Below are 24,022 nucleotides of genomic sequence, written 5' to 3'. Positions count from 1 at the left end.
GCGTGTGCTTCTGGGTTTTGTCCGCGTCCCTTAGGCCCTGTAGATGCCCACTGGAGCCACTAGATGTCTGGGAACTGCTGAGAACACAAATGAATTATTAATATATAATCAGACAGGGGAGAAAATATTACTTAAATGTCTTCCACATCTTATTAAAGAGTTTAGCTTTTCTTAAGCCCACTTTCTTTGTGTTCAGGTTGCTGAGGGGCTTTTCTAAGGGAAAATGCTAGTATCTTGGTTCCTCTACAGTTTGGGGAATTCAGCAAATGTGAATAGAGCCGAGTGGAGGCTCTTTCCCAACCTATTCAGATGTGAAGGAGTTTTTGCATACCCTGTATATGAAATCCAGGCTGTGTCACACTGAAAATCACCCTGCAGCTTTCCCTCACGGACAGGGTGTGTTGGGATTCATCACCACCTTCTGTCCACACTCACCACCCTGCTGTGAGGCTTGTGACCAGGGGACAAGTGTGTCATTGCTCCCCGTGGCCATATCCACCCTGGCTGTTCTTTGCCAGTAAAACAGTCCTTATTTACTGCTGGATTTATACCTGAGAAGCTTGCAGGCAGCACGCTGTGAGCTGTGCGATGATTTTAATGTGAGGGTGGCATTTTCATGGATAAAATTTCCATTATTTCATAACGAAGCTATTGTTTTCTAACCAGGCACACAATGGGCATTATTCAAGAGGGGGGAAAAAAAAGGTATACTTATTTCAAAAATTATACTTTGGGTGCATATAATATCACTCTTCTCTGTGTATTTAATTCATGATACTGTTGATATTATAGTCTATTTCCAGAAAAACATCTGTTTTCTCCAGAACTGGTTTATAAAATTGTGGTTTTTAAATGTTATCTTCAACAGGCAAAGCATGGAAGTTGTTTTATTTTTAGTATTTTAAGCATAGTGCTTTTACCTTGTTGATTCAACAACAAATATCTTAATGGACCTTTTAATGTAACAACCTTTAAATAATTTCACAATCTAGTACAACAGTACCAACGCTGATCTAATTTTGGGCCATATTAGATAGAATGCTTTAAGCTGTTCCAAAAGGCAAGAAATCCTGCGAGTGCAGTTCAAACTGTGTGCAGTACAAGGCTGAGCAATACTGCGTGATCTTGAAAATTATTCTGAAAGTCAATCAGCCCGAATTTTCACTTGTGCTAGAATGTTTTTTTGGCAAATAGAGGGGGGAAAAATAAACCAGTGGATGTTAGGGGGTAAAAAAGAGCTTGGAATATCCAATGCATGTAAAAGTAGACCTTGAGCAGTGAAGCCAGATGATGGTAAGAAAATCATCAACAAGCCATGCCAGCTGATAAGTGCCACATCCTGGCTGTTTACTCATTCCCAGCATGATGGAATGGTGAAAAATTCCTTGATGGTTCCATGCATTTCTGCACTGAAGTGTCAACACACAGAGATCGAGCTAGTCATTGTTTCTTGTTGAACCAACATTGTCTTCAAATACGTCCCTGGACAACTGACCGGTAGTGGATCTCTGAAATGGTATCTCTTTACCTAATTACTTTGGTCCCTCAAACTTTGTATTCAATTTCTATTACATGCCTGTCAGGTATGCTACAAAATGGCATCCCAAACTGATGATTTTGACAGCTCACCTAGGCATAAATTTCCCTTGAAGCCGTTTCCAGGACACTTTCAATCCTTCTGTATCAATTTGGGCAGATATGTTGACACAGTTGCCTACTTCCAGTCACCCTCCAGTGTTAACCTTCTTGTGTCAATGTTTGTCCCCAAGTACATTATACTTTGCACTGAATTCACAAGTGGGCGTGGATGTAGCCAGCACCTTTGGAAAGAGCCAGACAGCCTCTGATCATGTAGAGGTCCTTACTTCTTCACCTGTAGACTCTTCCCACAAATCAGTGTCATCCAGACAAAGATAAATGCTTCCTGTGACACAAAAACACTTGTATTTTCCTGACATTTCATGTGCCAAACATAACCTAGCTGAGGAGAAAGCCTTGTCTTCTGATGCTGATGAGGGACAAATGTCAGCTCTGCTCTCCTAACAGCATCTGTGAACTGTGTTATTAGTGTCCTCATAAGTAGAAAATACTTAGTATCAGCTGTTTGTGGCTTGTTTTTTTTAAAATGGCTCTTTCACCAGTTACTAAGAATTATTTCTCTTGTATATAGTGCTTCTGGGACTACTCCAAGGAAAGGTTCTGGGTTGGGAGAGGAGTCCTACTGGTGACCTCTAGTTGGACCAGCTCTCTGGTTCTTCTACTCTCAAGGTTTCTCAGAGCAATGAGTCTTTCCAGGATGCCTAGATAAAGGGCAGAGGTCTCAGTCAGTTCTGGTTTTCTTCCTCTTTTCCATAATTCTGACTTTGGTGGGACTTTCAACCTCCACAGTATTCCCTGAGTGGGATTTTTCTCTTTTTCTTCTAGTCCTGTAGAGCCTGATCACTGTTTACATGCAAGCAGCAGAGCCACTTATCCCCAGGGTGAACTGCTCCTGAAAGCCCAGCTGTGGGTAGGAGGAGACACAGGCTGTGCTCCCAGAATAATAGTGCCCTGGCTAACCCCAGTTCATGGAGGGACTAGGTCGCATCATCTCCTGAGTGTCCCTTCCATCATGGTATTTCCAATGTGATTTGGCTCCTGTATTTTTACAGCATCCTGTCAGTGTCATCTTCATGCTCTTCACGGAGGCTGCCTAAACTCCCACTTTATAGTGGAAAGCAGTAAAAGGTTGTTTAATATCCCTCAGTAATTAAACTTCTTTCCCTTTAGCCAATGTTAAACAGTCTGAAAAAGTTCTTGCAGAGTAGCATGTTGTCTGAAAACTGTTCACCCAGCTTCTCTCTCGTTCTTTGCAACATGATCAGGGAAGATGCACACCACCATAAAGAAGCACTCAGGAGCAGAGTAAACATTGAGTAAGAGAAGATCACTGGAACACTGCAGAGCTGCTGTACTTTTATAGACGTTGTGCTAATCCCCCTCATTTCCAGCTGATGCTTTCTCTTGAAACACAAGATGATGCTTTCTCTTGAAGCTCTTTCTTAAACAGCCTGAGAACTTAACTTTTTTTGGAGCTTCAGAGCTAAGGGACTAAGATGCTCAAGGGAGGTAGTTAACTGCTTTCCTTCAGTCTGGGATCCGGGACCGAATAGAAACCTCTAGGGAAGCCAAATGAAAGCTCTAGGGAGAGTACATTTCCCCTGTCATGAGCTAATAACAGTGAGACAGAAGAAGAGAGAAATTTTTCCTACTAGCAAGCAGAGCCAGGCTCCCTCTGAGCTCCCATTTTTAGCCCCATCCATGTCCCCACCGTAGGGAGTAGGGTCCCTTGTTCCCTGTCCCAGTCGTGCATGGCCAAAGCCACCCACCATGAGACACCCCGCTCCTTGGATGTTCACTTTCTTCTAGCTGTATGCTCCTTAAAAATGAATTATAAAAGACTGTACAGCATCTTTTGACACATTCTTCTGATTTCAGGGCATCCAATACAGTTACTGTAAGCTCTGGCATGGCCACTGTTTTTGCTATTTCACTCAATTCCCAGCAGAAATTAAGCAGAGGAGCTGGGATTCAGACATTTGAGATTAATGGGATTGCTCAGGTATGGAAGCAGTGACAAAATGGAAAGTTCTTCCTAGCAGAAAAAGTAATTAGTCCCTTTCAGATCTGCAGTTTGACACTAGCGTTAGCATCAATTATTCTCTGTTGGGAATATTACATCTTAACAAGGTTCACTGTAATATCATCCTTTCTCCGTAGTAATCGGAAGAGAGGAGGCCTCTTCAAATCATTGTCTTGCTGCCTTGAGAGTTTTAACATTTAAGCCTCCCACTTATCAGCTGATACCTTGCATCGATTCCCGCACCTGAACAATTCCAGTACTCTCAAGTGTCTGGAAATCAAATCTTTTTTTTTATTATTTCTTTTTTTTTTCTATTTCCCCTCTGCTTTATTGGCAAGAGTCTGCAGAGAAAATCAACACCGTTTCCAAGCTAAAAGGTATTGTTACAAGTGAAGTTGAAATCCTCAGGGTGGAGAAAGCATGTCAAAATAATCTGGCAAAGCTGTGAGACTGGCTTTCGGGGAGAAAAGGTGGGCTCCACTGTGTTGGTTTCAGCTTAATCAGGAAACCGTGTCAGCTCCGGGTCCTGGCTCCTGCTCCTCCAGGTCACAACAATTCTTCTGAGCAGAGCACGCCGTCCGTGGCTGTTTCCAAAGGTGTAAAGTTGTCAAACGCCAAACTCCTCAGGTGCAAAATACGCTGTATTATTAAGAGCGGTGCTGCTGTCCTAGTGCACGTTTCCTGGGGAGTTTAATACAGCCTGGTGCCCTCTCTGCCTTTGGGTTTTCTCAGGCCAAGGAGATCCTTCCTCCATGTCACCATTCAACAACCTCATGGCCAGTTGCCCTAGGCGAAAGTCATACCTTTTCTTGGTTTCTAACCCTGGTGCTCCTCTTCTATTTAACCATCTTTCATCCAAAAATCCCATCTCTAATTTTAACATCATGTGTTTGAGACTGTTGAAACATGGTTAAGGAGATTTTGAGGCACAGCTGTGTGTCTAAATCCCCTCAACAGGGTTGATACACAACTTCAAGTTATTTTGAATAGAGAACTGCTGAAATAACAAAAATAAATAAATAAATAAATAAATAAATTGGAAGTGACCTCCTTTCCCATGCCTCCAGATTGGGATGTTCTGTGGGTAAACATCTCTGAATAAAGCTGTTCTAAATTAAATAAATCACTGGCTTTGGTGGGTATAATATAAAGCTGGCAACAAAAGCTCTTTAAAATCCCATCAAGGTGTTGAAGTCCTAATCCAGAGTGCAAAGGGACTAGCGTGCTCTGCTGCCAGCACACCTGGCCACAGTAGCTGTCTCACAGACCACCATATCTTGATGTGACCCATTTCTGCTGACTGGACTTGCCATTCAGTTGACCAGGACAGATTGCCACCTCCTTGCCCAAGCAATGCCTTGGGAGATGATGAGATAAAATTAAATCACCGTTGGGACATGGAGATAAAGTGTAGTGAGGGTGTGACTGCCACAGCCAGGCAACATCCAGCTTCAGCCAACGGGGCCTCCAAAAGGGTTACGAAGTTGGGCATTTTTGAAGGACTCACAAAAACTCTTGGATTCAGCAGGAAAGATGTGCTGCCTCTTGCAAAGCAGAAGGCTCCCATGGAGATGTCAGCCCAGCTGTCACAGGGCCTTAGCTGAGAATGAAAAGGCATATTTGAAGCCAGTTGTGCTGAATACTTCAACTTGATTATTTGAAGCATTTGTAAAAATTGTATTGTGACCCTCGTCTTCATTGATGTGGTTGTTTTTGCAAATTGTTAACAATTACAGGTCACCTCTGAGATGGAAGCATCTTACAGTTTGTTGTAAAAGCTTTTTAAGAGTAATTCATGTCTTATTTACTCTGTCACCAGATTATTTCATGTGCTAATGCACTGGGAATGTCAAACTGTGCTGCTAATAGCAGAGTTTTCCTTCTACTAGTTTTTATTCCTGTGCAAATATAGTTAAGGCAAGAAGTGTCTTAGGGGTGCTGGATCACATACATTAAGGTCCCTTTTTACTTCCTAAGGCAAACACACCCAGAACTGCAAGGTCTCTGGGAAGGAGCCACAGCTTGTATCCTTTAGGGCAGCACCTCACACCCTTGGGCCATGGCTTGGCCTCTGAGCCCGTACCTGTGCTGGCCCTACACAGGCAGTTGTTGAGGGGGATTCACCAGGAACTAAATATGTGTCTAATTCTCAGCATGGAAACAGCCCCAGCAATGGCCCCTGTGAGTATCGTCGTATTTCTTGTTAGGCTTCTGTTTAGGACTTTCAGAATTTAGGTTTATGATTCAGCAAGACTCCAACAAACAAGGAGTCTTGGGAAAATTTGGGTTGGAGGTTTTGAGGCTATGGGAGTGATTCTTCCAAAACTTTGGAAATATTTCCACTAGCTGCCAAGAGCTTTGTATTGGGCCTGTGAAGGAAGGTATGGAGTGGTATCAAGAGGACATGCGCTTGCGTGTCTGTGAACTGAAGCCAGTGTGACAACAAAGCTTCCATGTAGCACGGGGAAGAGTGCACAAGGGCACATGGAAGACGTCCAGGGTACAGGGGAGGACAACCTTTGGACAGAACTATACCTTGAGAGTAAATTTTGCAATTTGCTAATCTTTCTGTGAAGCGCCACAAGGAGCTGGCAGTATTCAATGGGGCTCTGACTGGACCTGAGGCACCCAAAGGAAAACTTCACCCATCGGCTGAAGGCTCTAGTGTGTCAGAGACCAGATACTCTGAAAAAGGGTGCCTTGGCCCCAGACTACCTAACGACCAATCATTTGAGCTACACTCATCATACAGATGGAGTAATTTAGGCAGTGACCCATGTGTGCTGATGGCCCCTGCAAACCAGACCGGTTTTGATTAAAAGTACCCAAGAGTGGTTTCAGATGCCTGATATAAGATCTTTTCAGACAAGGAGCCTACCGTAGCTTGGCCAGACCACTCCATCACTGCCTCATACAATTTGATACATATAATTTGAAGCATATAATTTGAGCCTGTGTAATCCATCAGAGTTCGTCAATCTAAAAATCACCTTGTATGTGAATATGTGAAACTCTAATGCTCTCCCATTTTCTATTTCCACTGTTCCCATAAATTAAATGTGTTCAGTAGAAGACTGGGAATATGTAAGTGAAAGGAATCAGCTCTCTGCCCTTTGAGACTGACAAAAAAATTGTTGCAGAATACAACTAGAAAGTAGTCATAACTCGTGAGTCAGAAAAGACCCTAGGGTGATCACAATTAGAAAAAGAGAATTAATGGTATATTGTCTATGTATGTTGGAACTACAGGCAGACATTGAAGTGCCAATAACTTGAAGCAAGAGTGGCTGCTGCTGTTGCTCAGTTTTTTTCAGCCTACTCCAACATCCTGTGCAAAATAACTTCAACAGCTTCCAGCTCTGAGGAAATACGTAGGCAAAATTCACTGCTATAAACATATACTCAAGAGGAGGAGAGGGTGATGTTCCGTGCTAGTCACTGTCAGCATAATGTTGCATTGTCAGTGCCGCTGGATGATGTACACAGTGTCTGAGAAAAACATTGTTTTCCTGTTACTGTTTACGTGGCCTTTTTCACACTAGCTCCACCATTGCAGGAGAATATCAGATACAGTTTTCTTACATTGGTTTCGGCAGAGATATGGACTGGAATAACCAGTCAATATAATAATGCTACACAGGGGTGGAGAGATAAGGATATGACAAACCATAGTAAGATCAGTAGTATAGCAACATCATTAACCTTTTTTTTTTTTTTTTTTCCTGACTAAATTTTCCACAGACAAGAGCATTAGTAATTTTAACTTTGATTGAGAACTGCTATTATCCACTCACAGCGTGTGGGAGCAAACAGGCGCTTGGATAAATCACAAAAAAGAAAACCACTTAGCATGCTGCTTCCCTCAATAACACCTTTTTCTGAAGGTACAAGGCTGAGTGCTGTAGGGAGAGCGTGTGTGAAGAGAAAAGCAAGGCTGCAACAGCCCGCCGAAGCGTGCTCAAGGTCAGCCCCTCTCACGGAAGACCGAGGTCACGTTTGACTTGGAAGGTATTCTAAGAGTTTAAAAAATTTAAGTAATTAAATAATTCAGTGAATGAAAGCCATCAGGGTTCTAATGCAGTGTTAATGGGGTCTTTCAGAAATCACGAAGATCAGCTTCATGAGTGACATAACTGGAGCCATTAGCAAGCTCATCCAAGAGTAATCATCCATCAAAGGTGAGTGCCTGCACGCCAAGGTGCAGAGGAGCGTGAGGAGCAGCACAAACATTCCTGCTTGCAACGGCTGCAGTGGGACACGTACGAATAACCTCTGAATTGCCTCATTTTCCTCCTGCAGGTGCTCAACCCGTGGCTGTGCTCACCACAGTTCAGCAATGGGTGGAGCGGGCAGTGACTCCACCAGCGTGAGGACGCAGAATGTCTTCTCCACAGCCAGCACCGCTCCAGCTGATCACTAGGTGAGAAGCAAATTAAAATTGATTTGAAACATGGAATACCTCTAACGTGGTCATTGAGAGGAAGACTTGCTGGACAGTCTCCATGAACCCTCAACACTGTTTTGGATTGGTGTTTCCTACCAAGCGCGCCAAGCAGTGCCAATGTGACAAAGGACAACTAGGAGTAAGCTGCTTCAGCTGCTCCTCCAACGTTGCTGGGACAGCCTCCAGAAAAAATTTCCAACTCCTACTGGATGTACCTTCTATGCCAAGGCCTCTGGGAAGGACCTGAACTAGTGGAGGTTTGGCATTTCATTTGTGCTGTGTAGAATCCAGCAATAAATTATTCTGAAACAAAGGTCTAATACAGTTAATAGAGCATATAAAAGTGTCTACTGTGTTTCATCATATTTAATTTTCTGCAGCAACCTGCAGCCACCCAAGCTCTTTCAGCCTCCCTTTTACACCCCTCCGATGCCCCGAGAGATGCTCTCCCAGCTGAGGAGTCCCTGTGTCACCAGCACCTCTGCGTCGACAGAGCAGTGTGATGCCTCCAGGCTGCTTCTCGCCTTCCAGTGTGGTCCCAAGTGAAGCAGCTCCCTCACCACTGTGAGGAGAGCCAAGAGGGACCCCAAGGCTCTGTTATGTTGGTATAAAGTCCTAGACACTCCACTATGTGAAGAAGGAATATTTACAATGCACAAGTTCTGACAAAGATTTACTCAGTCTGGTAGATTTTTCAGGACCATTCCATTCAGAAACTAATTCTTTTTCCAGTTGGTGTCACTCAGGTTGGTATGTGCTTGCTCTGGAGACAGAGAAGCAGCATCGCCTGGTGAGCAATGTCCACATTTAACAGAGCAAGGAGGGCTGTCAAGTCTGGCAGCCTGTCCAAAAAAGGCTGTTTGTTGCCTGGGTGGATGCTGTCCATCATCTCTCACTGCAAGCAATGCTGGGCTGGGTATCAACTGCAAAGCTGATGGGATCCACAAAGGCAGATAGTGAGTATTCCCACATGGGATGAGGAAACCTCAAATGCCACCTAAGCATTCTTCAGCCCTTGCTGGGGCGAACAGGGGTCATGCAACATCAGCTTCCTTCCTTTTGCCATCTCAGGGGCAAGTGAGTCAACAGAGTTGTGGTGCTCATGGTTATAAATCAAATCCTCAAACTACTGAGGATCTTCAGATCCTCAGACTTACGACAAGTATTTATGGAATAGCATGTTGGTTGTACAATTTCATGGTAATTGTGTACGTACCAAACATACACACACTCATGCACACGGTTTTAGTCCCGGTATGAGCTACAGAACATATGCTCTTTGGATTTTATAGAATTGTTTAATTGTAAAGCATTCTGCTTCCATATATTCACCCCTATCCCTTTGGTAAGTTCTACCCAATCTTCCTGAAACAGTTGTTTGGTAAAGTGAAGGAGACAGACGCTCTCAATCTTCAACCCCTTCATCATCTCCTTCATTTTCTGAGATGGCCTAAATCAAGGCTTTGCTTGTGCTGATGATTAAAGTACTCGGGTTTATTCCAGAAATTAATATTGTTCATAGTGAGAAAAATATACTGGAAATGCACACAGTAGATGTGAAATGTATCATGCCCTTAAAATCAGTCTTCTACCACCGAGACAGGCGCCTGGGGGGAGCAGTAGGGGGAGATTCAGGTTGATTTTGAGTTTGGGCTTTTTTTTGTGACCCTTTCCTTGTTAACACGATATTAATATCTCTTATTCCTTAGGACTATTAGCTGCTGCAGCAAAACCCAACCAAGGGGAAGACAAATATTCACTTAAGCATTTTTCTGGTTAATAAAAGGTTACGATTGCTAGTCAACATAGGATGTTATTAGCACGAACTACAGTCTTCTGTATTCAGTATAACCAATTTACTACAAAAAGGGAAAGTAGAAATATGGTGTATATATAAAATAGCTGAAAAACATATGACTTCCAACAGCGTTCTGCTGAGAATTAGAGCCAAATACTGTCCTTTTTCCTTCTCCAAAATACACACCAACTCCTGCTATCTTAATATATGTTACTTTCAGCACAGTTTGATTCATCTTATTTTATTACACCTATTAAAAGACAGCTCAGCCTTTATAGTGGATGAACTTTTATAATTACTCTATATTTACGTTTTATTTGTGGGTTAATTATATTGTGCTTATGGGTTTTGACAGCTAATTACCACTAATTCATATAATGACATGTCTGAAATACTTGATATTCAATTGTTTTCATAATGATATATTTTGCTTATCTTGCATTTACATGGTAATTGCTCCAGACATGTAGTTACAGTGCCAGTTACGTGAGCTTAGGCGCAACCAGAAGTCTCCAAAAGCAGAGATGTGGTTCAGTTATCCCAGGCAATGGGCAAAATTAAACATTTTAGCTTGGTTGTGTGTATAGTAAGGGTTTCAGAGGAAAAGTATGCCCTTATATGAAAGCTACAGCTAGAACTAGTTATTACTAAAGCCCTGAAGAATGTAACTGCAGTATCACAACGGTGGCTACATTATATGGGTAACCAAAAAATTGTCCATATGTGCTGTCAGCTCAGCGAGTGCTTGGCATTGGTTCCTGTGGCTTCCACTACCAACAGCAGAGTTCCAGAAATAAAAGCAGTAATTCTCTTCTTCGTGTGATTTTTCAGGACCTATTGACCAAGCTTAGCCTGAGATTTTTGTTCAAATCGTGGCCCAGGGCCCAAGCCCCACAAGCCTTTGCCTTAAGACTGCGATGGCAGCGTGAGTTCAGTTCAAATACCATAAAGTATACATAAGAACATCAAGTTCTCACTACCATAAAGGTACTGCAGCATCCTTGGACCTTCTTCCCACGTGGCAAACTGGGGGTGCATCAGGCCACCGTGGAGGTCAGAGCTCAGCCAGCCTAATGTCTGAACATCTCCTCATCAGAGGGATTTGCACCCAGGGCTCGTGCAAGAAGTGTTTTCTCATACTAAGTGGGAGTCTGCCCTTGACTTTTAGGGTGTTGTACACCATTTAGGCTGTCAGGAATTCGTTTCCCCTGGGCTTGCAGCAAGCACACTGGCCAGATGGAAATCCCACGCTCGCAGTCCCCAGCAGCAGTCTCATGCCACCAGCCCAGCGCTTTGCACCAACGTGAGACATTTTTCAAAATGAGTAAGGACCCACAGCACCTTCTGCTACAATAAAACTATTTGTTCAGTCATATGAAATTCGCCTTTCAAAGCAAGTCTGGAGCCATTGTGTGAGTCATCTGCTTTATTTTACCAGTGAGAAATTGGGCATATATTCACTAAGGCTTAATCTGAAATCTTTTGCTCACAGTGGAAATAGTTGCGTTGATTTCAAAGGGTCTCGGATCAAGGTTCAAGGTCCTTAATACACTGTTCAGTTTTGGTCTGTCAAATTTGGTCATTCGGGGCCTTTATGAATTGCAGAGCAGTTGTGTACAGAACCAAGTCATGTGGAGATTAAACAAACCCCATCGACATCAGTCCCCTGACACCGAATAGCAGCAAGAAACAAATATTGACTTGCAAAACAATGCATGTACGGTGACATTTAGCTTGTATAAAGTGATAGCCTCCGTACAAATACAAATAGCACCATTTCCCCAGAAGTGAATAAATGATGTTCATGGGTAAATATTTGTGTGTCTTTGACATGTTTCTAAGCAGCAAGATGAGAAATTGAGATGGAAAATGCATTCGCCGGTGAGAATTCAGCATGGATTTTTCTTACAGTTTTTCTCAACGCATTTGGGAGACCTTGAAAAGCAGGTGCTACTTTTTTCTAGTTAGTGGTTTAAATGCAAAGCAACAAAACTGTAACAGGCCACGGGGTAATAGGTCTCTGCCAGTAGTTTCCTGACTCTGCCACTCATGTTGTGCTATTCTGCAAGGCTCCAAGCCTGAAAACACTCCTCAGAAAGAAAACCTAAAAGCCTGAAAACACTCCTCAGAAAGAAAACCTAAAGTAGCTATTTACTTTAGGAGCCTCATACCCATCATCAGAAAGGATTCATGCCACCAGGGGCTAATGTTTCACTGCCTTTATACGAGAGTTGGGGATTTTATGGACCAGGGTTTCTTTCTGATGGGAGCCAAGTGACCTAAGCATCTTTAATAATGTAACACCTGTATAATGGGCTTTTTCCTCTGAGGAAGAGCGGCACAGTTCATCAATATGAGGAGTGCACCAGCACTTTGGGTAGGAAAGAGAAGATTGAGAGTCCGACTATTGACAACAGAGGTCTTTAAAACCACAGGTAACACAAAAAAGGCGGCTGGGCAATAACACCACCATAGGGAACGAGTCTTCCCTACAAGGTGGAGTCTTAGAAACATATTTACCATCCCTTTGGGCCATAAAAGAATGAAAATCAGGATTTTCAGAATGAAAAGCAGGATTTCAGGCGCGTGCCTAGAAACGAGCCCAGTTCATCGGCAGGTGACGGCGCCGCTGAATTTCTGGTGTCGACTCAGCATTCGGGCAGCAGAGACCACAGGACAAGTCAATCCCGTTGCCTTTACACAGTCTCCGACTCACAAACTGCACTTTCTCCCCCTCCCTGAGGCGTTAATAAGTGAGGAATTGGACGGTGCCACCTGCAGGGCCTGCGTGCAGTACGTGAAGTGTTAGGCTTGCAAGCTAAGTCAGGATCTTCAGCTCAAAGAGAGTAAAAATAAGGATTGCCAGCTGTTCCTTCAGTAACTCTTTCCAGTTATAGTAGACGTAGCCTACTATAAATTCCCTTCAGGAGAGTTTTTAAGGTGTTCCAGTGAGGTGCTTTAATAGTTGACAAGTGAAACAGTTTTCTTTCTAATGAAGTTGTTTTTTTTTTAAAAAAAACCACCTTTTCCCACATAGGATTTCTCTACAGCAAAATAGTCCTTATTTACAACAATTTTACAAGTTCTGCATGATTTCTGTTCCAAAAGGACCACGGGAGGAGAGTCACAATGAGGCAGCTTTGTTTCTAGTTGCAAAACTAACAAAACATTGTATTAGTTCAAAGGATACTAACCTTCAAAATAGCACATATTATTTTAAAAGTTACCATTCCTGAAGCTCTATGGATATTTCTTCCATTTTCCGTATAACTGCAACCTCTGGGGAAGGCAAGAATTAAAAAAAAAAAAAAAAAAAAAAAAAAAAAAAAAAAAAAAAAAAGGGGGTTGTAAAGGGTTTAATATTTTTCCTAGAACTTTTTTTTTTTTTTTTTTTTTTTTTTTTTTTTTTTTTTTTTTTTTTTAAGAAAAAAAAAAAAAAAAAAAAAAAAAAAAAGAGTAAATAATTAATCAAAAAGGGGTTTGAATAATGGATTTTCTTCTTATAAACCCATTCAAAAGGGGAAACAAAGGGAGATTAAACTGCTAGTGACCAAGAGGCCACTGAAATATTTTGTCCCTGGGTCTATTTTTTAAAGCAAGAGAATTTTTTTCAGAGGATAACAGACCAAACTGCTCTCCTCCCAAGCCCTCCAGCACCTTGTTGTGTGTCATTCTCTATTTCCTGCAGACATCAAGATGCTGTCCATGCTATCCTCAGCTAAGAAATGTAGATTTCTTCAACGATGGTCTGCCCATTTCATTAAAAAAGTGGTCCCTACACTTAGAATTACTGGATTATATTTTTTTTTGGACCATTTGCACCCTATCAGGAGAGCAAACATCGAGGGTCTTCACTTTACAGTTAAACCCGACAAACCAGCTTCACAAATACCTGTCCCTGGGCCACCCCATCAGTCACACATCACCCCGAGCGTTGCTCTTCTAAGGAGGGCTGGAAATGGCATGTTCCTCTGCCCTTCCCCCTTATGAATTGCACAGAGCTTAGCTGCTGATGTCTGATATGGTATCTCATTATCCCAGCTGTCCTCCCACCTGTATTTTATCCGCTCGCAGGTCTTAGTCATACAGTCAATGAATAAATCGTCTGAATGGGAGCTGGAGCAGTGGGAGGAAGGATTATGGAGGGCCCTGTGAGTGAGCCTCCCTGAGCCATTGAGTAAAACAAAAGGGAAGGGCAGAGGAAAACAGGGGGACCAAAAGCAGCAGTGGGTTCAGTAGCAGCACCAAAGCTGGGGCAAATGTCCTCCCTTGGGGTGGCCGCCTTTTCCACAACAAGAGATTTGTGTCCCTCGCCAGATCTTTGAAGAAAATACATTTTCCTGAAGCAGGTTTTGTGTTTGTCACCTTTGAAATCCCGTAGCAGGGATCAGTGCCGTGGTCAACTTTATAAAACAAGTCAGGTTAAAATAATTAAAAAACTTTAAACATTTAGTTAAAAACACAGGAGAGGGAATGTTGGTAACACGGCGTCTTGTAAAGATGTATGTACAAAGACAGGTAAAACAGAAAGTGCAGAGAAAAGGTCTTCTTTAGTGGTGAAAAACATTTAGAAATATGAAGTTCAAGTAAGATAGTTTAAGTTTTGTAAAAAAAAAAGAAAATTACTCTGAGAAAAACCTCTCTATGTGAGAGTAGATGCTAAGCAGGAAGGTTGCAAGGGCCAGCAAACTGTGCAGACCGTATTCTTCTTTCCCAGATGAGAGGTTAAGTGCGTGGGTTACCCGTCTCCTGTCTCCAGCTATCTACTAAATTAGGAAATCACCAGGGATCAAGACCCCCTTCTTCACACTGAGACATGAGATCTGCTGATAAGCGTAGCTCTGGAGCTGTGGGGCAATCAAGCAGCTTTTCTGCCTCTGTTAAGGTAGATGTCCCACGTGTCGGGGAAGAGCATGTCAGGTAGCTTTAATCAGGTTAACTCACATAACAAAGCTGTGCAGCTTCAGGGACCAGGAACTCCATGGCAGAGAATTTACCCTGTTTCTTTACTGGGTGAATTAACCTGTTCAGCACTCCATGCTAATGTAGAATGATGTTTCTGGACCCAAGCTATCTCATTTCAGTGCTTAAACAAATACAGTCTGCAAAACGGATGGACATCTCTTTCTTTTCTGCACTGTCAGGCACAGATTCACAGGGGAAGAAGATTCCTATCTCCTTAACTCATCTCTGGAGGAAGAGGAGGCACAGGGAGGTCTTCCTGCCACAACTTGGTGGGAAAGGCAGCACTTACATGTTTTGACAGTGTAGGGTTGTACAACCGATTACTGTAAATTCTGCCCCCAAAAATGGTTGCAAGATCCAGTTGCCCATGTCTCTTGGCTCCACGGTATTGGAAAATACAGCCCCTAATGTTCACAGATTAAACATCTCAGGATTTAAGGCAATGCACGAAAAGGGGAAAGTGAAGTGAACTACAAGAAATGAGCTGAACTTTGAGTATTTTGCGTAGTATAAAACAAAAGGGAGTTTTTAAATGTACAGTGCTACGAGTTTAAAGTGTTACAAGAAGTGGTGATGAATTTTAAAGTTATTTTTTAATTCAATAGTCTCCTTAAAGCAAATTATGATAAATGTAGAGTATTATTACTTAAAACTAGACTAGGCACCTATCCTAGTTGTTTATGAGAAATCTGGGTGTTTTACCATCACAGAGAATTTTATTTATGTCTGGCTAAAGACGGGATGAAATCTGCACTGAATCCTATTTTGTATCAGGTTGCAGCATCTCATGAGCTTTCACTGCCGAAGATTTACTAAATTTTTTTTTGTTGAAAGTAAAGTAGATGAAAATGAGTAATCATCCGTGAACGATAATTATACCACTGCTTGTGGGAGGAAGCATGGTTTGAAGATCGTCACTAATTATTGTTTCTCATTTGCATGTGCCAAGATCTACACCAGAAAAGCTTACCTGTGAAGTGTGATCCTGGAAGGATTTCTGTAAAAATAGCTTTGCAAAGCTGCCGGCTTGTGAGCTTTCCTTGATTCCAGGTCAGATTGATTGAGGCCCAGGTTTGCAGTGGTTAAGCATTTTCAAATTAGCTGGTTACACCAAGGCAAAACGCACCCTGGAGATTCTTAAACGAGTTTAAAGCAGGTATATGTCAATTTGGCTTAATAGGGTGCCTTACCAATTGAAAATATATCAATAAGCCCAGCCAGAAGTATTTGACTAACAGTATGCAGTTTCTTACAATTGGAATTTCAGGTTAGAATATACCTGTTTTCAAATATAATGATCTTGAGCATTACCAGCCTGACAGAAGCATTTCTGAAGTGGATGGGAAGAGTCTGTAGGAATCGGAGGCCCCATAATGTGGCCAGGAATTTCTCAAAGACGGGTTCTTGCAAAATTTCAGATCTCACGCAAAAATAACCATTTCATTTATTGTCCTGTTCCAGTTTATGCTGTTGTAAGGCAACCTCGACCCACCTTCTGATAACTTGCCTTCATTTTGCCTACCATGCAGCTGGCTTCAAAACCTCATGCTGTGAGTGTGAATATGAGCTGCCTGGTGACAGCACGATATTATTTTGCTGAGAATCCTGCCAGAGATTGGTGTGATTGTGACCATCTTCACTTTCTCAGCTTCTGGGTACCCCTTTTCCCAATATGGGATGTTACAAACGGCATCGGTGCCTATATAAATCGCGGTCAATTAAGACTGCTGCCATAACATGAACTCTGCAGCACTGACATCCTCAGAAGCCCCAAGCAACACCAACATGCCAGAATACAATGCAAAGTATTGAGAAACCTATAATCTTCAGTTAAAGTCAGCTCTGTCACGTGGCTACCAAGGAGCCATGAAGTCCAAGAAGACTGGCTGACTGTACAAGACAATCTACAAAGTTGCAAGATCTTGCAAAATAAAGGGAAAGGCTTGAATTTCAGTGCTTTGTATATGAACTTCAAAGAGACAACCTCTTTGAGATGACAAGGAAGAGTATTGGAAGTTCAATGTCTTTCCATAGCTTGAAATATTAACATTATCATACATGTGCTAAGTCATATTTTGAATAAGCTAACCACCCGTTTCACAAAGCGTGCCACAGATTCTTGCTCTTCACAGCTACAAACATGAAAATATTGAAAATTAAAAGCACTCAGAGCAATTCAGGATTTAACCAAGTCAAATTGACTTGTTGCTGCCAAGGGCACAAGGGCTTGCACAGTGCCGTAATTGCTTAAAGGAAATGTAAAACCGTGGATGTAAAAGAAATAACTTGTCCTGCATACACATGTCTACATGTGTGTCTGCACGTACACATGTGCATATGTGCACACACACACATGAGCAAAGCCAGTTCCCCTTGTTCTCCCCAAGCGGTGTGATCCCATTTTTTTATGAAACAGTGAAAAGTTTCATGAAAAGTTCTGTGAAACAGTGAAAAGCAGTGGGAGTCAGACTGTCCACCAGAATTGCCGAGTATTCTGCTGAGAAGGTGGAGGTATTTTCTGGCAAGATTTTCCGGTTTGCAAGAGCAAACACGGACATTTCCATTACACAGCCTAAACCTGTCCAGTTGCTTTTAAGGAATAATTAATCGTCCTTTTCTTCCTTTCCTCCTCCCAGACAGCACTCAATGCCATTATCAATAATCAGCTAATATGAAATGTGATTGATTCCCATTTGGAGGAACTCAGATTAATTTCTCCCACCGAATCAGTAAAATTAGCCTTGTGTGTGTAAGACTCACTCTGTATGAAATGACTGACAGCCCGAAGGGATACAGCTGCAAGACATAAACACGGCAGTGCTTTTAGTGAGAGTACTTCAAATAAGATAACTATGTTATTAATGTCCCTTCCAAGAAGTCACTTGTAAAACCTCAACCAATTACTATAGTGATACAATAGCTATATATAGCAATAATACCCAAGTGATAGGCACTGGAGAGATACTGGTGAGATACTGGAAACCAGCTATTATTGACCAGAGATAGTAAAATTCTCCTTGTTAGCACACATGGTTTTTTCCCTGGATCCGTTGTAGCTGGTGTCTCTACCTGTATTCGTCATAAATGACTTAAGGCTCAGACTATAAATTTCCCAGAGTCCCTGTGCCCATTCCGCAGCACCCCAGGACCAGCTCCTGTCCCAGTCACACCAGCTCTGCCTTTCATGCAGCTTCAGCTGAGAAGCAAACCATGGAGATGCCCTGGCCAGACTAGAAAATGAGTGCAAAGGATATGAAGCCACATCAGCTCCTCAAGCTAAACCTAAACTAAGCAATGGAAACCCCTTACGTTGGGATTAATTACCCCAGCAGGCTTCGCCTTCCTGAGTCACAGCCTGGGTTCTTCTGCTCTGTTTTTGGACCAGATGGTCCCTGACCCTGCTCAGGGGCTACCAGGTGCCACCAGCTGCCAGGTTAAGGGACCATGCGTGCTCTGGGAGGTGGGAGCTGGGATCAGATTGTACAGAAACAAGGATGGCTCGGGAAGGGGTGCAACAAGGGAAACAGCAGGAGAAAGGAAACACAGTGCCTACAGACGATGTTACGAATGAATGTTATAATGCATATCCTCATATCGTGGGTAAGGGATGAGAAGGGGCACAAACTTAAGCCACAGAGGAAACGTTCAGGCCAACATTTCCAGACTTTCCAGCATGTAAATATACTTCCTTAATAATGTTGGTTTAATACAGTTTTTGTATGTGATTATTTATATTGTCTGAGTTGCTAAGGGCTCATAGGAATTAAAACCAAATAACTCCCCAGCGATGAGTTTTGACACGGAGTGATGGGCCTGCCTCATCTGAGGTAACTGCAGGCTTGTGTTCTGCAAGGAAGATTCTTTGTTTGTGTTTTTCCCCATGTTCAATTATCACAGTTGTTCTCAAAGGGAAAAAAATGCTGGCCCTGCTGAGCAGTGAGCAGACTGAAACAACCAAACTCCCCTGTGTGATCAGAGTACCCTTTGTCCTGGTGCTTGGTTCTGATAAAGTGTGATGAGGTTCATGAAGGAAACGAAGAATTTATTTTTCAGAGTATCCTTGTGGTAGAGCTCAGAAAGGGTCTCTCTGAGGCTGTGTCGGTGTGCAGAGCCATTTGGGCAATTCAATTCCAACCAGATTAAAGATGCAGATAGGCAGTGCTCAGCAGAGAAGAAGGCAAGGACCATGCAGGGTGGGGAGAAATACCGAGGCCAAGAAACTTCAGGGCTCCCAGAGAAGTGAAGGACAAGTGGGAAAAAATGGCATTTCTATCAAGAAGCAGCAGGAGCTCTTTTGTGCATGAACGAAATCAATAGGTGGTTGTGGAGGATGTGCAAATCCCATGGCATCTTCAGGTACCTCTGAGCATGCTTGTGGACAAGGGGGCACTTGCTGAGGAAAGCATATGGATTGCAATTGCTCATAGTCCATATTCCAGGAGTGCAGAGAGGTAGAGAAAGCCTCTTTGCTTTATCCTCTGGTCAAAGAGTCAGACGTAATCAGGGTGCAAACTAATGAAATCAAGTTCTGACTTGACAGAGAAGATTCCCACCAACGATTTGTGAAGAAGGTCGGAGCTGAAGTTTTGGCTTCAGGCCTAAATGACCAAATGGGCATTTCCAACCTGAAGACTGAGGGTTGAATTTCCATCCAGCTTGTCCAGTCTATTCTTAAAAAGCAGGCCTAATATTTTCTCCAAGGCTATTGATACTTTGAAGTAGTTTCTGAAAAGGGGAGTGTAGTTTGGACGGGGGGTTTCTGCTGTCTTCTGGTAGAATTTAAAACTCACATTTTGCTAATGCACAGTCTACAACAATACAGATTTGCTTTCCTAGGGCCTATCTGCAAAGAACAGGGTTCTCTTCTGAAGTTTCTATTTTTGATTGTTCTTCATTGAGCTCATTCAGAAGACAGCACTCCAGTTTCTGAATAAGAGCATATGTACACAGAGCTAAGCAGCTGACTGGCTTTAAATTCATAATTTCTCATTCAAATTCTTAATTCCTCATTAGCTTGCATGTAAAAACTCTCTCTCAGAGCCTAATCCAAGTCCCACCAGTAGCAGTGAGAATGGGTTTTACCTCTCAAATTTAGCCATCTAAAAATCAGGCATGTATTCTAGATGCGACTGTGGAGGAGCCACTTGTAGTCTAAAGAGAGAAAGATCAGCATTTCCAGGATGTGATTCACACCATCTGCCTTAAAGACTTGTCTTGAGAGGGGACAAATGTATTTTTGGCAGCCACTACCTCATCCCCTTGCCTGTCGAGGGAACCTGTACAACTAGCCTAGAGGACTCTTTACTCTTTGATAAGTGAAGCCAGGGGAAGGAATCTTTCCCTTCATTTTAATGGAAAAGGATTCATGCTTTCACTCTTCTACATCCTATATGCCAAGCTAAATTGCAAATGAGAAAGCAAGGCCCAAGAGGGTATCCCAAGTTGCATCCCACAGATTGCTAACTCTGGCTTCAGTCAGCACTTGGGATATAGAGAAAAGACATAAGAATTCCTGAAACAAAATTAAACCTTTTTTTTTTTTTTAAATTATTGTTTGCACATTGCGTCATACCGGACTGCCTGACAGGGAGCATAATTTGATAGAAATCTCAAAGCAAAGGCAAAAGCTTTTGTCTGTCTCCTCTAAAGACACACACAGTGGGATATGTGAAATGTCAGGAATAATTAGACCAAACCATATAAGCTCCTAGCAACACTAATGTGCTGTGTAAAACTAAGCGTTTGCCATAAAGCTTTAAACATTGTTTGAAAGCTGCATGTTAAAGGTAACCTGAGTAATTTTAAAGTACCATTTCCAAGATATTAATACAGACATGGATATGTAAAAGCAGAATAGAAAGCTATAAAACACTGGCATGCCCTCGCTGAGATAGGCTGCTCTGTTTCTTTTTTCCAAAGGTGATATATAGAAGTAATTGATCCCTCTCATATAGCAATTAAAATGAAAAGGCAGGTTTCCTCAGCTCTTCGTTTGCTGTAGCCTATTTAACAAGCAGGAAAAGGACTAGCTCCCAGTACCAATAATTCACAGAGATCATAGAAATATTTGTTGGAAGCGACCTCCGGAGGTCCCTTAGTCCAACCTCCCACTTTCAGTGAGATCTCCAAAACCAAAGGAGAAACGACCAGTTCACATCAGCAGGAAATCTGGCCCAAAGTGTCCCCAAGGGAATAAAAAGAGATGAACCATGAATGCAGAGAAAAAGGGGAAGAAAAAGAAGAAAGAGAGAAGGAAAACCAGACCAAAATTTTTATTTGATTTAGTAATATTTGAAGCATAGGACTTTTTGCCAAAAGGTGGGATTTTTCTAGGTTCACTAACAGTTGTGCTTTTATCTTCTAGGAAAACAATGAACAGGAGGAAACCTGGAAGCATTTTGCTGCTCTGTTGAATATGGGATTATAAAAAACAAGAAAATTGCCCCTGGAGCATCTCTGTCCCTCTTTTGAGTGGGCAACTTCTGAACCTGGATCTATTCGCCTACTGAAGAAGCAACTTCTTCTTTCACTGTGCATCCTGGAGGGGAAAATGAATCTCACAAATTGCACCACTGAAGCCAACGTGGCTGCGAAGCCAAAAACAGTAACTGAAAAGATGCTCATTACCCTGACCTTGGCCACAATCACAACCTTGACTATGCTGCTGAATTCTGCCGTAATTGCGGCAATATCCACAACCAAGAAGCTCCACCAGCCGGCAAATTACTTAATATGTTCACTGGCTGTGACAGATCTCCTTGTTGCTGTTCTTGTCATGCCCTTGAGCATCACTTACATAATGATAGGTAAATGGACTTTGGGGTACTTCATCTGTGAGATCTGGCTTAGCGTTGACATGACCTGTTGCACGTGTTCAATCCTTCATCTGTGTGTCATTGCCCTGGACAGGTACTGGGCAATCACAGACGCTATTGAATATGCCAGGAAAAGAACGGCAAAAAGGGCTGGGCTGATGATAGTCACTGTGTGGACCATCTCCATTTTCATATCGATGCCCCCTTTGTTTTGGAGAAATCACCACAGCGTCAATATTCCCAGCGAGTGTCGCATTCAGCACGACCATGTCATCTACACTATTTATTCCACATTCGGGGCATTTTACATCCCCTTGACTTTGATCCTGATCCTGTACTACAGAATCTACCACGCTGCAAAGAGCCTTTACCAAAAACGGGGTTCGAGCCGCCACCTCAGCAACAGGAGCACCGACAGCCAAAACTCCTTTGCCAGCTGCAAGCTCACGCAGACCTTCTGCGTCTCGGACTTCTCCACGTCCGACCCCACCACGGAGTTCGATAAAATCAACACCTCCGTGAGGATCCCTCCTTTTGAGAATGACCTGGACCTGGCTGGCGACCGGCAGCAGATCTCCACGACGCGGGAACGGAAGGCTGCTCGCATTCTGGGCCTGATTTTAGGTGCTTTCATTTTGTCCTGGTTGCCCTTTTTCATCAAGGAGCTGCTTGTGGGCCTCCACGTTTGCACAGTCTCTCCAGAAGTCGCGGATTTCTTGACCTGGCTGGGATATGTCAACTCCCTTGTCAACCCTTTGCTGTACACTAGCTTTAACGAAGATTTCAAGCTGGCCTTTAGAAAGCTCATCAGGTGTCGAGAACATACTTAAAAGTACTGGGAGATGATGATGATGATGATGACATAACTCCTGGCCTTAAGAACGAGCAAAATAATTTGACTCTTGTCACCGTTTCCCTCGATAAAGGGGATTTTTGTGTTTGCCTATTTGCTTGACTTATCTTTAGCCTGTAATTCGTTCTGCCGTTTTTTACCTCCGGTGTTATTCATGGTAAAGAGTTTGAAATAAATTTATTCTACAAAGGAGCAGATTTTTTAGCAATGAAACAACAAACAAGAAACTATTCAATACTCATGTTTAAGACATTTTGTGTAATTAATGATTCAAGAAGCAAACGATGCTCACTTTTATACTTTTTTCATTTAAGAATCAAATGTCTAAATTATCGTGCACTGTAGTAATATAAAGGCTTATAAACTGAACCCCATACGTACATATTCAAAAATTAATAAACACTTCATGGTCATGACAGCTAAACAGCAAATCTTTACTGTGGCATTCTAAGAAAACTGTAACAGTCATTCAGAAGGAAAATAACCACCATTTCCAGCTTGGGCTAAGGCAGAATAAACCATTCCTTCCTTCAGGAATAAACTCCCAAAGCAGAAGGCAAAGTTCAGTTCATTCTACCTAAAAATGGATCCTATTTTGTACTCAAAGTAATGATTTAAGCGGCTCTTTTTGTGCAAGATTCGTGATTTATGTTCAAAATTTTGGATAGACACCTGTGTAGTTTCTCTGGCAATTGAGAGGATGCAGCTGACAAGTGTCACACTTGTGGGACCAGCTGCACAACTGACCAGTCACGTTTTTGATACCACTAACCAGATTTCTTCAGCGCCCAGGCCTTGTGCCTTGGTTGATTCTGGGGTGGCATTATTAATTTTTGCCACACTTCACCTGGACCTAAGGGTGCACAACCCTATGGATCGACTCATCTTACCCCACCGACTTAAAAAAATGGATATCTTCTCAGCAGGCCAGAAATATACAGAAATTCAGAAATATTATCTAAACCCAAATTATTTTCTGTTTAAACATCAGCACAAAAAGATTAGGGAAGAATTTTTTTTTTAAATAGCAGTCCCATACATCTGCCTTATTGTCATCTTACAATTCACAATGGCATTCTTAATCGTGCAGGATTTCTTGTTCTGGGAGTCCTTCATGGAGCTACTTCCCTTGTCCTGAGAGACAGACAGCGTGCCCTTCATATCCTGTCTTCTGTGCTTATGAATGTTAAAATCTCCTGGTTCAGATATTGTGGAAATCAGGCCGGGAAAGGGCAAAATCAAAGCTGAGAATCTGGTGTTGTCCATTAGCAACTCCTAAGCGCTGTTTAAATATTGACGACTTCCCCTGCACCATAATTTTCTTCCCTGTCCATCTTTCTGGACAAATTCTTTTTGAATTATACTGATATACCATATAGAAAATATCACATACATCAATCTGACATGCAATAACCATGAACTGTAGCATGGCAGCTCCAAATCCATCAAAACAAATATTAGAGGTAGCAAAAGTGTTGTAACAGCACTGGAAGGCATCTCTGAAAAATGTTTGGAAAGTTTACAA

General features: G+C 42.4%; 1 protein-coding gene across 1 annotated transcript; it reads left to right on the top strand.

Moving 5' to 3' along the window:
• Positions 1–21,253: 21,253 nt before the first annotated feature.
• HTR1E (5-hydroxytryptamine (serotonin) receptor 1E, G protein-coupled) lies at positions 21,254–22,921 on the top strand. Its single transcript, XM_014964494.1, has one exon. The coding sequence runs from the start codon at positions 21,380–21,382 to the stop codon at positions 22,472–22,474; it is 1,095 nt and encodes a 364-aa protein (XP_014819980.1). The 5' UTR covers positions 21,254–21,379; the 3' UTR covers positions 22,475–22,921.
• The last annotated feature ends 1,101 nt before the right edge of the window (positions 22,922–24,022 follow it).

The sequence above is a fragment of the Calidris pugnax genome, unplaced genomic scaffold (genome assembly GCF_001431845.1).
Source record: "Calidris pugnax isolate Ruff unplaced genomic scaffold, ASM143184v1 scaffold219, whole genome shotgun sequence".
NCBI lineage: Eukaryota > Metazoa > Chordata > Aves > Charadriiformes > Scolopacidae > Calidris > Calidris pugnax.
This window is presented reverse-complemented; position numbering and strand designations above follow the sequence as displayed.